At 42.0% G+C, this 18,366-nt stretch overlaps 1 protein-coding gene across 7 annotated transcripts in view; it reads right to left on the minus strand.

Annotated features, from left to right (window-relative positions):
• GTF2I (general transcription factor IIi) overlaps window positions 1-18,366 on the minus strand; it is a 73,223-nt gene that overhangs the window by 46,267 nt on the left and 8,590 nt on the right. For 5 of the 7 annotated variants that reach the window (XM_066979644.1, XM_066979643.1, XM_066979642.1 and 2 more), the window contains 6 exons: window positions 6,540-6,674; window positions 5,927-6,110; window positions 5,696-5,724; window positions 4,449-4,497; window positions 3,641-3,684; window positions 2,159-2,236 (listed from right to left, as the gene is read on the minus strand). In XM_066979644.1, coding sequence (XP_066835745.1) covers window positions 2,159-2,236; window positions 3,641-3,684; window positions 4,449-4,497; window positions 5,696-5,724; window positions 5,927-6,110; window positions 6,540-6,674 — 519 coding nt within the window. The remainder of the gene's footprint in view (window positions 1-2,158; window positions 2,237-3,640; window positions 3,685-4,448; window positions 4,498-5,695; window positions 5,725-5,926; window positions 6,111-6,539; window positions 6,675-18,366) is intronic. The other 2 variants (XM_066979641.1, XM_066979640.1) reach the window with 1 other exon arrangement.

Genomic DNA, 18,366 nt, shown 5'->3' on the forward strand with positions numbered 1-18,366 from the left:
CTATCTTTGCCCCCTTTGATTAACTGGCGACTTGTGCGTGCCACCAAGGCACACAGGCCTTTGGTGAGCATCCTGGGCCTGTGGGAAGAAGCAAACATTCAGAGAAAAGCAGTAACTGTGAAATTTCACCAGGAAATCATATACTCCAGGAGACCCCTGGCACATTGCTGTTCTCTAACAGTCAAGTTGTTTGTTCTCATAAATCGATAAAGCCAGCTTTTGCTGGCGGGTATTTTTAGAAAGAACTATGACCCTGACTATTTCCCTTTCTTTCTGCAGCATGTGTCTACAAAGGAAATGCTTGGGCAGACAGACCCCTTCCTTCACAGACACACCTTACCATAAGTGTACTTTTCTACGGTTTACTTCTCTGCACGGCATCTTCATGCACACTTGAGCCCCTACATCCCTCTTGAAGTTTTACCTTTCTGCACTTTGTACCACCTCTGGCTCAAATTTTAAAGTTCAAAGAAACAAAGGGGAAGCTCCTTTCCTTCGGGGGAAGGCAACACAACACAACACCGTAATACCTCTCCCGGCTCACAGCACCCCCATCCTTTCTAACAGCACCTTCTGTTTAGTCTTCTTTTAAATGCAAGATGGGGAGTGAGGGTAGAGGGATTTATTAATTGAGCAGGTATGATGTTATGTGTCTATCTGAAAAAAAAAAATGCATATTACTTTCCACCAATCAGAACGATTAAATTTAGAGATACGTAGAGAAAGACAAGAGAAATCCCCCAAGAAATCCACATTGCTTAGGCTTTGCTATGGAACCATATTGTACAAACGGAATTTTTTAGTTCCAGCGTGCTGCATGACAATGGGTTACTGCGCTGTATGTAAGTGGTTTCAGCACAGACTCTTCTCAAACAGGGTCGGATTACACTTCAGGCTACTGGCCAAATTCTGACATTGTTTTTATGCATGAAATGGAAAGCCACAAGGGGCTGAAAAGCAAAAGAGATGACAGGGCTTGGCTTTGGAAGCAACAGTGATTAGGATGTCTCCAAAAAGGCATCTATTATTATTGCATTATATAATGCCTGTAAACCCACAGACCTCTGAGGCGAGGCAATTTACAAACACAAAGAAAAGATAATCCTAACCCCAGAGAATTCACCTTTCAAATTCTGCACCAGAGTAGTGATATTTTGGTACGCCATATGGTTAAGATCATTCTGAACAATGTTTGTTCCTACATTACTTAAGACATGACAATAAGAGAACATTGATTCTACAATCCTGTAATTAGTTATTAAAACACGTATTAAAATAATCTCAAGAATTTTTGTGTCTAAACACACAAAAATGCTGTCTCAATAATAAATATTATTACAAAATGAAAGGATGTGCTGTTTTGCACTTTGCTGTTGAACATAGTTATCCTTCAGAGACACATGACAGCTTTCCTGTGTTTTTTTTTTTTTGTATTGCTCAGACAATTAACCTAACAGCAGATGCAAGCAAGCTGAAATAATACATTCAGGGTTCTACTTATTTTATATTGCCATTTATATTTAGGTCTTCTTACTGTTTTATTTCAAGCTACAGAAATAATTTCTTATGATTTTCTTTATTCACTTACAGATTAACGTGCAGTGTTTTAACTAGATACGTATAGGTGAGGCAAAGCAACTGAGAAATATTTAAAAACACACAGTTTTGAAGCCCAGTCATAGACCTCACAGATGTTGCTATTCTTTGTCGACAGAAATACATCTTATAACTTTCAAAACTTTTTTGACACGTATTAGTCCTTCTATACAAGGAAAGCTATTGATACACTATACAACTTAGTGAAACTGTAAAGATTCAAGCAATGCTCTGAACAGTAACGTGACAATTTCTTTCCTGTTTAAAGAGGTCAGTGGAATTAGTCTGCATACTGGACTTTCAGGAAGATAACAAACACCCAGAACTTCTCCTTAAGCCCCAAACACACTTATATTGTTGTGCCAACATTGTACTGAAGAATACTGGAAGACCTGAAGTACAACTTAAATGGAAGCCAGCATAGAAACGTTGTATGCTAACAGAGCTGAGCAGTTACATGTTTAACAGCCACTGATACGCAACAAGAGAGGTACAGAGAGAGCAAGACTTAAGCAATCCACCCATTCAGGAGATAAGCAGGTACAAAAGTTAGCACCATTACCTGGAATATTATACTGATAGTAGTCAGGATCCTCTGATTCCTCCTTCACTGTTACTGTTGACATTTCCAGTGAAATTCCTGTAGAAGCAACAAAGGAATCAAATAAGGAAACTAATGATAACCACATTCTTAAAAACTAATAAAGAAATTAAAAAAAAAAATCACAACACCACCAAGATTCTAGCTGGTCTCTAGTCCAAAAAAAGAAAAAGAAAATTCAAGTACTGACAAAGTAAATAATTGTTGAGCTAAAACAACCGTAACAAAGTGACATGCTGATGCTTCAGGTTTCTTGTGTCTGGGTGGTTATCATCAGAAGTGACTCAGTATGAAAGGTTTCCCTACAAACAGGCATCCCTGCAAATTGCTATCTCAGATCCGAAGAATTAAAAAGAATGGTCTCCTTCCTTTTTGCCCACTACCAGTGGAAAAAAAAAAAGGAAAAAAAGTTTTTTTAATCTCTTGTGCTAAAAGTACTTCAAGTACTTCTAGACCTACTCCAAGCTCACCCCTCTGTATCCCTAGTTTCAGATAAAGTCCAAATTGTGCTGCTCAAGGCAGCAACACTGACAGGCCTCAACTGCTCTTGGCTTCATCAAAGCAAACTATTTCCTCGGTATGCCTTCTCCCCTTTCCCTAAAACGCTTTCAACACACATTCAGGCAAAAGAATTACTTCAAATGTCTTGAAAGCAGCACTCGAAAGAGACTGGCGAAAAGCTCAAGCTGACTCTTCAGTTGTGTTAAGCTAAATATTAACCATTAAGGGTTACTTGACACCAAGTTATGAAGCAAACAGAACTAAACCAAAATACTGGACTAAACAAAAAATCTTGGTTTTGTGCAAAATGCGTAGCCCGACCTAACAAAGCAGAAGGTCACAAGCTTATCTGCAAGCAGACTGGTAGCCTCCCTGGGATCATTCGCGGTTCTCTCTTAAACATTGCTCTGCAGCAGACCACTCTGCCTTGCAGCAGCCTGTCCTAAGAGCAGGGGAACTTAGGATTGCTTGATTTTTTTTTTTTAAACAATAAACACATCTGGCTATTTATTTCCATCTTAGCTAGAAAATGACATTCCATATTCTGTCATTTTTGATATTCTGGTAATATTCTTGTATATAAACCAAGTTTTTCTCTTCACATTAGGGATAAAATGGTCTTGAATCAGGACTAAATAAAGACCTGAGGATCCTCCTCTTCTCCACTTCCAAGTGAACTATTTACAAAGAAATGATTTTAGTCTACAAAATGTTACAAATCTCCTCCATCTAGAAATGGAAACCTTTAGCTAAGGTAAAGAAAAATATATATATATATAAACTGCAACTGGAAAGTAGCCGTTTTTAAGAAAAGTTTTTCTCTCTCACACGTGATGGCTCTTTGCTGCTTTTATTGGATGTTCCTATCATTCCTTAATAGAACCTTCTGAACAGAAACTGATTGTTCATTTTTTGCAAATGAGGACAAAATTTTGAACATACCAGAATCCTCATTTGGCTCCGTTTTCACTTGAATAGGAGGACAACTATAAAAATAAACAAAACAAACACTGACATTATAAAAAAAAATCACATTTCTGGGAAGTTCCTTCAGCTTTACAAGCTGTCTAGTAAAATCAGCCTCACTGTATTGTTTTCAAACTAGAAAAACAGAAGTAAAAAGCATTGCATCTTGGCTTATCTGAATTATCTCTAGGGCATGGGGAGGAATCTCCCGTCCCTACATTCTCAGGATGTGCACAATATTCAGGAGCGTTCACTGTTTAACGAAAAGTGCACTCAGAGCCACAGAAACATTTGCCATTTCGCTCTGTTTTCACATTAACCAACTTTTGATTTATTCCACGTATAATCTCTTCGTTGAAGAATAAATATATATGTATTGGGTTTTTAACTGAGGAGGGGAAGGCAGGAGCATTACAGCTGTTCCCCATCACTGCGGCAGCACACAACACGACAAACATCCCTGACTGACAGACCGTGAATTAAGAACACTCGCTGGGCTAATTAAACTGAGGGGAAACTTCGCCATCTGTTTAATTCGTAACAGCTTCCCCACAAATACTGGTCAAAAGAAAGAGAAAATTCAACTTCATGCTTTTTATAATCCCATGCAAGCAAAAGTTACCCAAAGGTCAGTTGGACAGAGAAGGCACATTAAGAGAAAGATAAACTATATGAAAACACGCAGTTGGTACCAACATCAAATCACACTACACAAGCTCGTCTGTTTCTCAGTAGATGAAATATTTAAAGACAGGCAAAAAAAACTACATTATTTTAAATTCACCTTCCACCTGGAGGTATAATTGAATGTGAAGGATCTGTCATATGAGCTCCTGAAAGTTAAAAGACAACCTTTGAATTTCCTGTACTCCATTCACCTTAAACACAAATTGAAAATGTAACATTGATTTCACGAAGCAAAAACCTGTTCAAATTTGGCAGGTATGTGCATATGTTCTCTATACACAGATATGAAGGATGGATCTCATTAAACTGCATTTAACACCGATATAAAATTACTTCAAATGTGCCTATCAGTATGCTTTTCACTGCTCTCTTTCATGATTTGAAGTGAAAATCTTGGGAAACAAAGCTAAGCAAATCCCTCATCTAAACTGCTAAAAGGAGGACGATAGTTTTATAGAGATTCCAGTTTATTCCTAAATTATAGCTACGCAAATGGGTTATGTTTTCAAGAAGTCATTCACTCACTGAAACCTACCTTGCTTTATCAATATAAATATTTAATTACTGGAATCTCTGTAATTCCCTACTCTCTAGTTTTCTTACTAGGCACAGGCAATTTTACTAATCAAGCTTCAGTTTCTAGCTGTTGCACATCAGAAAGTGAAACTTTTCTTTTTTTGACTACATTCCTATAGAGATTCTGGTAAACAACATGCTTTATCCTCATCATAAAACAAATCCTCACATGCACGTCTTGCAAGTAAAGCAAAATAATTTCACAGCTGGAACAGGGGAAGGGACTTCTTCAAAGCTAGAAATGAATCTTCACAGAGTTCTTAAAAAAAACCTACGCTAGCTCAGATTTTTTAAAATGTATAGGCTTTCATAGGAACTGCAACACCTAACCACTTCAGAAAATTAAATCAATTTTTAAAATGAGATATAAATGCCAAAATCAGCTACATATTGGAACGCAGAGCACAGCAAAGACTAGGCATCTTCTAAAAATGCAATGCACAGACTTTCATCAGTTCATTTCTCTTTTCCCTAGGATACTATCCAATTCACATTAAATTTAAATTGAGTAAAAGGACAAAGAACACAACAGAACAAATTTATCTCTAATTAGTTGCTCCTAGCAGGAAGCATAAAGGAAAAGGTTATAGTTCCAAAAGTGAGTGAGGCAACTCACAGTCTAGGAATTTCCACGAAGTCTGCCTCTATCTCCAAATGACCAAATCTTGCATCTACACTGCTATCCTGCCAAGTACTGGAGAAAATGATGTTGCCTTTTTGAAAGTAGAATTTTAAGCTATTTTTGAGTCTGAATAAGTAGTAACTTACCTAGGTGTTTCTTTGGCTCTAGGAAAGGCCTGTATGGAAATAAAGGGAAAAACAAACAAACAAAACACATAGCTTTAGCAAAGACATCAATATTTACAGCAGAGTATAAAATTAAAAAGGCGACACTTCTGCTTAAGCAAAACAGGCTGCAATGTATTTAATTAAAAAATGAACGCAAATTTAAGTACAATAACTTAATGGCCAAACTAAAAAGAGGAGGCAGCAAATAACCTTTTGATGATAAATGAGATCCCTGACTTGTTTTCCAAAATCCACTTCAGGGTTGAAACATCATAATTTGCTGGATGCTTAAATGCAAGTCCTTCAGGCAGGCCCTGCACTACCACAGCAGACTGGTCTCTCTGAATCTTCTCGTATGGCACAGGTACTACTGTTGACTTTCCTAAAGCTTTACCTAAAAATAAAATGAGATTGTTACAAGGTCAGAAGGGTGCAAGTTAGCAAAAGGACCTGTGCCTCATAAAACCCACTACTTTGGAGAGGACCGGAGAGAAAACAAGATGCAGATGCAAATCTCTGCATGAAACCAAGTACTGCACGCACCAACACTCACTGGAACCCACTGAGGTACAGAGGCTTTCTTAAAACAAAACTAAAGGGGCTGTACTGTGCAATAATCCAAAATCATATCCTGCAAAACATTAAAAAAAACAAACCACTATCCAATGTATGTGTACACTTTGGAATCAGCTAGTAAAAATGAGGCTTATTACCTTAACAGCAGTACAGATGAAAGTTTAAGACTGTACAGTACCTCCTTTTTTAGCTGGAATAAACATTTAGAAATCCAGACCAGGTATTTTGAAGACTTTAAAGCACCCACCATAGCAAAAGCAGAAGTAGTCCTCCACAGACTTTCTGAGAGCTTCCAGTTCCACCATATCCACTGTCAGCCTGTTTACAGGTGGTATAGTCTTTGTTTTCTGCAGCTCTGCAGCCCTCTCCTCTTCCGTAACACCTAGAGTTTATTTATACAAATGAGACAAAATAAAATAGTAAGTTACTGAAAAAACCCAGTACCAAGTCTCTCCGGTTTAGACTGCAGACACTTCAGAGTGATTCCTGCTGGGAAGCTGTAAGAACTTCTTCACCTTAGAGCCAAATGCACTTACCTATGCACACAGGCAATGGGTAAATTTAAACTTACACCAAAATGATTTTATTTTCCCTACAACCTTTGTAAATATCACCCTCTGTGGTATAAGAATGATTTAGAGACACAACCGAGTAGGCCTTTTTTGGAATGAAGATGTAGAAAACATTACAAATCCCAGGAGAGTGTAATACAGTAGAAATAAAAGGCAAAAATGCCAAGAAAAAAAGGACTGATAGTCACCAAGGAAAATTTAAAATGTCTGCGTGGAGTCTCACAGCTCTCTAGCACCATGCTTGATGTCTCATTCAGCAGCTGTGTTATAACCTGTTTTGTTTATGCTGTTATGTGCTTAACTGGATCTTTTATAGGAGGGATCTGGCTTTTGACACAAGAGCTCCTGTGCAGCGCAGCTCTTCCACCTGCTACAAGACATCTAAGCACATCTCTTACTGCTGGATGGGAGGAGCTGCAAACAAGCCGCCACCAACAGAACAGATAAAAAGGAGATTTCAGTCCTGAACCTTGTTCCGTTTTCTGAGGAAGTCATTGCAAAAGGAGCAGGAGAATAACAACTCTTTGATCTTAAACAGAAGCGATCTGTTTTAGGCTGCAGCCTCCCCTTCTTATCGCTGGGTGCTTGCAGTGTTTTACCGAGAATCACCCAGCAAAAAGAGGGGGAAACAACACACAGATTCTGTGATGAAAGAGAAAGGGAGGAAGATCTATGTCCCTACATGCAACAGACACAGATCTATGTTCCTACAGTGATCTGGTGAACAGGGCCAAACAAACAGCGCTTTGAACTGAGCATAAACGGTTGTGAAATGAACTGGGAACACTTCCACGGTAAAAATGCATTTGTCACCTTGAAAACTCACTTCTTCGTTTAAAAAAGAATTGATTCCTTCCTGTACAGGCCAGATCCTGTGCCCTGGAAACCCATCCCCATGGGACACCGAGCAGCAGCTCAGCACTTCGGGCCCAACTTTTGCCTTCTCTGAGATGCGACAGGGCCCAGCGTAACAAAAATAATGCGGGAGTAGAATATTATTATTCACCCATAACACAAGGGCTTAATTAACAACAGTTTATAAGGTTTGCCTGTGGACTAAGGGATTAAAGGTCTTAGTTTCCATGCAGCATGGCTTTTTGGCTTTTTTCACATAACGACTGATCCACTGAAATGCCTCCGTTGTCAGTAGCTCTTTAAAGTGCACTCACACCTTCAAAAAATAATAAGCAAAACAAAAATGACAATGCTGCTCACATTCCCATTAAAATTAAAAAGAAAAAAAAAGACAAACTTTCATCAGGTCTCAAAAGACAGCAAGTTTTAGAAACCCGCTAGCCGCTTGCCTCCTCCTGGCAGTTGGCAGCGCTGGCAGGGGCACCTCCGCAGGCCAGAGGCTGCACAAGCTAAAAGGCTCTGCAGCCCTTACCAAAATCCCCAGGGCACAAAGGAGGTTTCGGGCTAGATTTGGGAGAGGGGATGCCTGGAACAGGACTTGGAAGGGAAGACGGATGGGCCAGCTATATTTGTAAGGTAAATGGCTCCGTAAGGGTGGGGAAGGGCATACAGTGGAAGAATTTTATTCTTCCCAGCTGGGAGCATACAGTGGGATTAGTCACGTTACTCTGCAAAGTTCAGCAGGACTACACTGGTCTAAGTACGGTAATCCTCATTTTGCACTGAGCATCTGCACGTGGCTGAGTGCCTCTTATCTCCTTGCATTACCCAGGTGTTTGTTACACGGAACAACCCTCCCTACCCTCCCTCTCACCTGCCCAGCCTGCCACAGGGCTGGCAAAGCCAGCACCCAAGCAGCATGCAGCTGTCTCCACCCTCATAAGGAGAATATATAATATTTATTTATTTTAAGGGCTGAATAGGCTGTTTTGAAAGAAAAGCCCTCCTTTTTTTTTGTGACAGAGCAACAAACAGAATATTTAAAACGATAAAATCTCAATTTGTAATTTTTTTTTTTTGCTACTGGGAGCTGATGGAGCTTAACACTTCTCCAGCAAAGGGGCCATCAGCCCTATGGTATGTAAGGCATCTTGTAACGGCAGGAGGGTTTTAATCCCTCAAGTACAGAAAACCAGGAAATGGCTGTAAGAAGATGAATGTCATCCATGTGCAGACAGCCCGAGAGGCAACTTAAGGCCAACCACTGCCTTGTAATGACACTCAGGGACGTGTATTTTAGTGGTGGTGCTGAAGGAAAATTGTATTTTATTGGAAAATTGTATTCCAAAAGTAACTGCAAACAAGCAAAGGGAAAGCACGTATATGTAGCTAAAAGCATTTTGCTTCCTTTCATCCACCCTGTTCGTCTGTGAGCTTTTTAAACCCAGCCAGTTCTACAGTTCAGGAAATTGGACAATAACCTCAAATTAAAGAAAAATCATTTTATGTTTATCAAAGGATCGCTTCAACCACACGAAAAGCAGATCACCTGAGGCAGAATTTAGGAGCCAGGGAATATGAAAGAGATCAGCTATCTACAGTGACTTCGTTTGTTTGCATCTAGAGGCAACAAGATGGGTGGTCTCCAAAGTGTGGCTGCACTTTTAGCAGCTTTTTCTTTTTTTTTAAATTATTTTGTTTTAGAGAAAAAGAGTAGTTACTAGCTTCATAAGCTTTAACTGGCTAGCCAGAAAGAAGCATGAAAGGCTTCTGCCAATCACCCCAGCTCTAATAAGGATGCAAAAGAGGCCAGCCAAGTGCTGAACAAACCCAGTAAACCAGCACAGAGCTCAGGGCTGGCTAGGGCACGGCTACAGCCGAAGGTGGAGGAAAGAAAAGGTGTCCAGGCTGCCTGGGCTGCCTGCGATCTTTTAAAACAAAAATACATTTTCGAACCTTTTAAGATAATTAGACACAAGTTATTTTTATTTTCAGAATTTGGGAAAAGGCATGAACTATTTTTTAAATTGAGGGAAACTGCCAGTAATGTAAAGCTTAGTAAAAACAGTAATCCCTAGTACTATGGAGGGAAGGGGGGAGGCCACAAAGGAGATAATCAGAAAATGCAGAGCTGGCCAGGACAGACACTCATCCTCTTCAGGTAAAGCCCTTCTGCCAACGTGGGGAGCTGGGGGGAAACAGGAAGAGAAGGAGAACCACAAAGGAGAAAAGTAAAATAGTAAAGCTGGCCACAAGGCAAAGCTAAAAAGGTATGAGGACTGGTTCCATGCCTTTCACAAAAACCTGGATTATTAACGCAGAGTTCAGCTAATGAACACACCAACGTTTAGGAGATGTGCAGCATGGGACAGCTCAAGAATTACATTACGTGTGTTTCAAAAAGGTTAGACAGAAGGGGACTGTGAGCCAAACCATTTAAGTGATCTGAAATGCAGGCAGCAGTGGCAAAATGGCAGCTCTCAGTAAGACGGGACGATTACTTTGGGTTTTATTGTCACCCAACAGTTGCAGTTACAAGCAGTAAGTGCTAGGGGAATGTTATCTTTAAATAAACTAATCTGTTAGCGCGTGATTTATTGTGAATAAACTGATCAAGTCTTCAGAGTTGGATGCTCTAACTCACAGCTACAATCTGAAAATCCAAAACAAAGTGATTGAAACAAGCCTCTAAAAAAGCTCTTGGGGATTCCAAGAATGAACGCAGTTCTGCTAGTTTATCAAGTGGTTACAACTGCAACTCCCCCAAGTAACAGGGGCAGGGATGAAAGAGTACGATGTAAAAACTTAAGAGACTGGGAAAGCAGAAGCCCAGAGTGCTGGAAGTAGCCAAGATGCCTGCAGGAAGGCATCTCACCTTCCTAGGAGGAACATACAAGGTTTCATGCTTTTTAATCAAAAATGAAAAGGAGACCATAGCATGTAACCTTTAGCAATCAGGACACTCCGTGTATCGTGTTCACACCCTTGGGAGACAGGGACCCCAGAACTAAAGCACAGTGCTAACGTTTTACAATCATACAGAGGCCTCCCTGGGCACAAAGCAAAAGCGCATCTTAGCAGAGAGCTGCACAGAGCAGGAAAAGGAAATACACAAGAGGAAGCGAGCGGTTATCATGCCCACACCTCTCAAGCAAAAGGATTATGAAACCATTCCCTAATTACCACCAAGCAGAGCCAGCAAGGTTGGCAAAACACCACTAAGAAAGCATGATGCATAAAGGCATGACGCAACCTGGCTCACAGAGCACGAAGCGGACAGGGGAGCACTCACGTGGTCCCCTCCACGAGCACGGAAGCGAGGTCTCAGCTCCAAGGTGGCAGCCACGCAGGAGCAAATCCGGTATTGTTAACCAGCACCATTGCGGTTGGGCTGGGAAATGGGGACAGGCTACAGCCAGCGTGGCCAGGAGCAGCTGTCAGTCTCCTCCCTTCTCGCAATTTGCAAAGTGGAAATTATTCCAAGTCAGCTGCTGAGGAAAAATAAAGGGGGGGAGAGGGAAAACTCAAGGACACAACCGAGAGCCGCAAATGAATGAGCTCCCATTAAGACTGACTGGGAATTGCCTGTTCCAGCAGATATCCGAGCAGAATAAGCATTCAGCAGAGGTTGTTTTGAAGAGGCCACTCCCAAATTGCTGAAAGGAAATCTGGCATGAAAAAAAAGAGGTCAAGCGCTACAGAGGTGTAAAACAGCTCTAGTGGGGTAGTAGGAAACATCCTGATAAGTGCAGCCTTAAATTTCTATTCCAACATCCTTTTCTGCTGCTGTGCTTTCTTTGAAGCATACTAGAAAAGGCAAGAACCCTAGTAGACCCAGCCCCAAAACCTGCATTTCCAATAGGTAACAGATGAGGGATGGCATGCGTGCAGCTCCCCAAGTGTTTTGTCAGGATTAATCCTCAGCCCGGCTCTTACTGTTTTTCTTTCACTTACTCTTTAAGCCTACGATTTAATGATTCTTTTCTCTTCCAAAATATTCTGTAGCTTCAGGAGCAGCAAAAGCCAGGGAAGTCTCAGCTGACCACAGAATAGCTTAGGGCCAAAGAAAACAACTGTGGGAAACCAGTTCCCCCACTGGGCGCATCACCATCAAAAAAGAACTGGTATTTTTACATTAGCTGCATTAGTGTCAAGGGATTAGCCTCTGAGCAACACAGAAATGTCAGCCAGTTACAGCATGCTATTTCCACTATTTGCCCTGGCACACAGATGATTATCCTTTAGATTTTATAACAGGTATGATCATTAGCAGTTAGAGCCACTAATAATCTCTACTGTTAGAGGAATGCTGAAAAAATGTATTAGGCTCTTTGCATACACGTCAGGGGATCCAGTCTCTACTGCAAACATTTTGCTTCGTGGCTGAAAAGCCAACCGTCCCGTTTAGAGACCATTTCTGAATTCACACAGGCACGACAAGCAAGAAATACATATCCTAACAGAACATAACCAGGGGTAATCACAACGGTAAGGAAGACACAGGTCAGCTGTATTCACACGTGGTTTCCGTCGTTGCTGGAGCACCCAGATGGAGAACCACAGAAGGACTGTGCCCAGCCTGACAGCGTTACACACACCCAGCAGCAAGCTGCAGGATCAGAGACACCCTCGGTAGGTTTCATTAAAGATCTGTAAGCACAGGGCTAAAATTAACCCAGAGCTACCGAGTTAATAAACGTTCACACTGCCGTAGCTTGACTCCCACCCGTCATCTCCTAAACACAAGCGCTGTGCGTGCTGTCCTCAGCTCCGCAGTATCATCAGTCTGTTCAGCACTGCTTACACTGAAGGTACGTATCGATGCACAGATTGGATCAAACATGTAACTAGCTTCATCATCAGAAACTGAAAGACAGCAGCAAAGCACGCCAGTCGGAGCTTTAGCATGTTCGAGTCTTTTATTTACACCAGTATCCCACACACTTCACTGTCCTTGGTTAAAAAAATGAAGTCGTGATTTTTTACGCCATGCTTTTTGAATATCAGCTACGAAGGAAAAAAAATAAAGTTCAAGACAAAAATACGGACTTATGAGCTATTTAGATGCCTACAGGTAGATGGCATGGAAACTTTCAAAAGCACTACTCCAGACTTTCTAAGCAGCTACTTTGCTTTGTAAATCTGGCTCTGTTGCTAGCATTGCCTTTTTTTATTGCCATTATTGGAAGTAATTGCAATGACTGTGATATAATGAACAATATTGACATGTTTTAAACCTCAATGGCAAGTATTGACTATTGTCTTTCCTACAATGCTTATAGCTTGAAAAGAGAATAGTAGCCAGGCAATTTGGAGTACTTGTGCCTCTTGTCACTACGAAACAGTGGACGACAAATAACAACAGGCAAACGAATGGCAGAAGGAAGCTGCTGCATCCCAAACAGTGGGACTCGGGGCTGTACTGTCCATCTGCAGTTTCCACGGGACACGGCTTCAGCCAGTGCCACAGAATCCTCCGTAGGAAAGTCCTCGCGCAGAGAGCAGCTACGGAGCCCCTACTCCCTGCTGCTGAGGTCTCTTGAAGGGAGCAGTGCCACCAGTTGTGACAAAAGCGTACCTGGAGCATTAAGATCACCTTCCGGCTGTCCAGGATCTTGGCACTGCGTCCGTGATAGCATGACACTGGCCCAAGCCCTGGTGAAGCGCACTCTGCTCACTGAGCACTGCCTCTCTGCTGCGGGTATCACAGCTAGAGACACACGGCAGCCTCCTGGAGCACCTGAATAACTTTGTCCCGGGTGATTTAATTTGAACACTGAATATAGGGGCAAACTATGTCTGTCACTCAGAACAAACAGCAAGAGTAGAATTTCTAGAGAAGAAGCCGTACAAACAGATCGGGAAAGCAAGTAAAGAGAAGAGGAACTGAGACATGAGTCGCAATACTTTTACTCTCCGGTGTCCAGTACAGACAGCACCCAGCCTAGCGAACTTAAAGGGATGCAGCATGCAGAGATAGAAGTGAGCTGTACCTCTTGGGCAGAGCTAGGAAGACATTGCCTGGAACACAAGGTCAGGGCGGTAACAGGTTTGCTTTAATGCTGCACAGGAATCTCCAGCCTGTGGGGATGAACAGCTAGGGATGACATAGACCGATGCTCTCCGGTGTAGCCGTGATGTACAAACCGACTACTCGCAGTCCAGCTTTGCACATCCATCCCTGAAGACCAAAAGATTGCTCTACAGCATTTTCGTGCATTAGCCGCCTTCTTAGACACAGATAAAAAGCTCATGCTCTGTAGAGGGGAGATCCTGCACAGTGAACAGCAGCTTCTGTAGAAGCCAAACCCTCAAATTACGGCAGTCACTGCATGCCCGAAACTGCAGCTACAGGATAGGAAGCCAGCAGCTTCTACTACAAGAACCCCGACATGGTGTAACTTCAGCCAGGTGTGCTTAATTCTCCTTGGACTATAGGGGCAAGTTACCACATAGCCCAGGTATGCGAATTTCAGTTATTCAGATGGAAATCACAGCAGGCCCCTTAAGTCCAACAGTTGACAATCCAGTTGGAGACTTGCCAGTTTTATTTAAAAAAACAAAACAAAAAACCATTAAGGTCTAGCTTTCCATGGTTCTGTTAGTTTACTTCCCCCCCCCACACACGCTTTAAACTGCCGATGTTTTAAATTAGTTATAAAGTCAAAGCAGCAAGAGAGCACAATGTCAGAAAACAATTCCCCTGGAAAACCTAACGCATTCCATTCACTCAGAGACTGCAGATTCAATGAGACAGGTGCCACAGATCTTCAAGTGGGTCCACAATAGCCTAACTTATGCGACAAGTCATTTTACTTGCCCGGAGAAGATGATGGATATCCAAGAGGGAACAGTAATCCACATACCACAGATAGTGGTGAGCAAAAGCTGAGCAATCTTTCTTGCAAGGTCTTTGGAGCATCGTGGGGCATTCACTCATCACGAGCAGGAGAAACAGCTGTGCCCACTAAAAACATTCAGATTCTGATCGTTCTTGAAGCTACAAGGAGCTCTTGCAACCTGTGGCTAGATGGACACGGAGGTACAGGTGAGGAGAGTGGCTAGGCCAAAGCCTCCGGCAGGACCCGAAGCAGAACTCTGGCCCACACCAGATGCGTTAAGATCACAGCACGGAATCGTGGGGTCACCGGGGAGAAAAACCCAGGCTCCTAAGAATAACGGACTTCTCATTCAGGATGAGCAATCCACAGGTGCGAGACGGCCCCACCTCAGGCAAGTGAGCCAAAAGAGAGCCAAAGCCCTAGCACCAAAGGAGGAAAAGCAGCATGATGGGGAGAGCTGACAGAAAGCTGCAGACCTAGCAGGGCTATGCTTCCATGCACCCTACGTACCAACAGAGCAACGAGCCGGTACCAGTGCTATGCTAGCAGAGGCCGCTGGGACTCCTGGCGAACAACCAGCTCCTTGGCAGGTGGGATGGATCACACAGCGCTTTGTTGTTTCTTTCCAAGTGCAGAGCAGATGACCAAAAAGGTGTTTGAGTCAACAAGCTCTTCTCAAAGTCCGCTCTGACGGGTGAACACAACCCAGGGACGAGCTGAGGCCTCTTCTGCTCTCCCCTCCTTTTGTTTTTTACCCCCCCACCAGCTTCATTTGAATGAGAATGAATCCCACAGAGCCGGTGCCAAACCTTGACCAAGCCTCGAGGGAAGTTGCCAAGATGACAAAGATGAACACAGGAAGGGAGCAGCACTCCTGAGGCGCCCCAGGCTTCTGTTCAGGATGGCTGATAACCCAGAGCTCCAAGCAATCAGGCATTTCATCTCGCCATAGGCCGTGCAAAACACTTCATCAGGGAATAACAACTAGAACAAAGAGGTACTGCTAGGGCAAGAGGTGTATGAGCTTGAGTACCCATGCTTGTCCAGATTCTGTACGAGCAGGCACTCCAGGAATATCTCCTTTTTATGCACAACAAACTTACACTGGCTTAGAATAACTGACACCGCAGGTTACCCAGGTTAGCCATACAAGCACATACAGTTCTACATTAGGAGGCACAACTGAAACATCTGATTTCACTGAAACACAGGGTTTACAGCCATCTTAATTAAGCACAGTTTGGAAGAGTACTATCTGACCCCATTTTAAATAACTAATGCCTCGTGTCTGGTTCTTCAACATTTAGTACACGACATATACTAATACTAAAGGAAGCACTGCTATAGTCTGTTTCTAACACATGTTCTTAAGGTAACAAGGTACACGAGGTATGCATGGGGTTTCCTCCTTCCCCTGCCACTAAGCATTAGGGAATCCATGTGGATGAAAGTCTCTGTGAATGACAGCCACAGGAAACCAAACTCCAGCTTTTCTGCTCAATGAACCGCTGTTTTTTAGCCAGTCCTAGACTGCTGGAGAATGCTGATGCTGCTTCCTTCACAACCCTCATACGTCTCTCAGTTTAGCCCACTACGTTATACTCATTACCAAAAAGTACACAGCAGGTTTGAAGCCTCATCCTTCCAAATGCTGAAAACTCTTCGTATTTACATGAACTACACAAAGGAGCTATGGGAAAAGTGGAAATGAAGCAGTTCTGAGATGCACACACTGGCTTGCCACAGAAGAGAAGTCAGACATAGCTTAGTAACTACACCTGCTTCCATACTTAAGCAGAAAGATCCAGACAAGTCGATACCAAGTCCTTGGAACATGTGTTGCTGACAATATTGAGAATGACATCACAGCTGAAATTATACAGGTTTAACTTTAACAGCAACCTAAAAAACCTCTTGGAAGCCTTTATATTAATCACAAAAGAACAAGGGCACCACTATAGCTTATTAGAAGAACACACAGAACCACAGCCTTCCTGGATTTTTCTGAAAAACAAAACAAAACAAAACAAAAAAAAAACAATACAATTGAAACCATCATCATCTATTGCTAAATTTCATATTTAACTGAAGAAACAAAGGTGCGAGGGGAAACTCACACTGTAGAACTGTTGCCTCCACAGTTTTACGTCTTAGACCAACCAATCCTATGCTATAAACTTCATGAGGTCTTCGAAGTTGTGAAAGGGGGTGATGGAACCAGCATCACCAGGAATATGTAATGCTACTATTCCTAAAAACTGGTGTTTTGAAGTCAGGTTTTCTGGAATTATCAATACTTTTGTCAACAGGAGAACACCATCTCCCTCACTGAGATCCCCAGGAACTATGGGGGACTTGCACTTAAAACCACAAACGCAATGACCGAGGTTTGGTTGGCTTCATTCACACAGATTTAGCCCATGATGTTCGGGGGGAGCATAACAAACACACTGTTTTCAAAGTGGATATTGTTTAATCTTGACTACCTGACAGTATAAACACGCTGCACAAGTATGAATATCTTGTAACTGGAATAAAGCAAAGGATCAGGATTATCAAACTTACGTAAGATTTAAATAAACACATGCACCTCTGTAGAAACCACAGCTGGTACAGCCACACGAGCACGGATGAGCAGGCAGTGCTCCTCGTGGTACAGAACCAGAAATACAGATCTAGCCAGGGAGATCGAGCATCAGAACCCAGTTACTCCTCTACCAGATGCGCACAGCATGCCGAGTTCCCAGCACTGCAGGGCCTACAGTACCACTGTACTGGTGATAAAGTATCTGAAATCTCAGGGAAACCCTTTGAAAACAAAAAACAGGTGAAAAAACTGAACTTCCCTCCGTTACTCAGCTAAAAGTTTTCATAAATACCAGTATGAGGCTGCTAACCCTGCAAAAATGGCAAACAAAAAGGAATGGATTTATCTTATCTTTGATCCCTCACTGAGGTCCTAATTCTGCATTTTCATATCAGTTCATATCTTTATTACAGTCCAACATTACAGCAACTTTCCTTAGAGTAAGTATACTTATGCCCACAGAAAGTCACTGTCCAAGTGAGTGTGACCGCTGCAAATCCAGCGCTCCAGCAAAAACGAATGAATTCTTCAGACAAACCCTTCAGGAGCGTTTTTAGCTAGCAGCAAAAGCATTTTTAGGAGTAAATGTTTCTGTTACAGATTAAAGATAGTTGCTTTGCAAGCAGTATTTAATTAGTCAAGCCAGAACATTTTACAGCTGTTGTTTTTAAATTCCCTCACAGACTGATTCTTCTTTCATATCCTGCTCTCGACCTGCATTGTCTCCCTTCCCTTAGGCAGATAAAGGTACTGTGTTATTGATTAAGCAGTGCCCATCAACAACACTTTGCTAAACGAGCACAAACAATCCCCAAAGAGTCACTGAAACTTTCAAAGTGAACTAGTGAACTCAAAATATTGCCCTGTACACAATGGAACATGTTTTATAAACAAAAGTTCCACCGTTTCACTATAAAGATGAAATTAATCAAAAAACACCCTCCCACAGATGTAAAGAACAAAAGTAATGCAGACGTAATTTTATGCATCTATACTATAGTGACTTATAGTGATACAAGAAAGGTATGTAAATTTTTTGCCAAAAATTCACATCTGCTTTAGAGAAACAAAGTGATCTGAAGAACAGGGAACATTCAAGTAGACTGAAACAGTCCCTGACCTTTTCTGTGCCCTGACTAACCTTCACGAGAGGGGAAAAAACACCTACCTAGTGGAGAGGGATACAAAGGAAGAGTAGCACGAACTACAAAATACAGA

The sequence above is a fragment of the Anser cygnoides genome, chromosome 18 (assembly GCF_040182565.1).
Source record: "Anser cygnoides isolate HZ-2024a breed goose chromosome 18, Taihu_goose_T2T_genome, whole genome shotgun sequence".
Classification (NCBI taxonomy): Eukaryota; Metazoa; Chordata; class Aves; order Anseriformes; family Anatidae; genus Anser; species Anser cygnoides.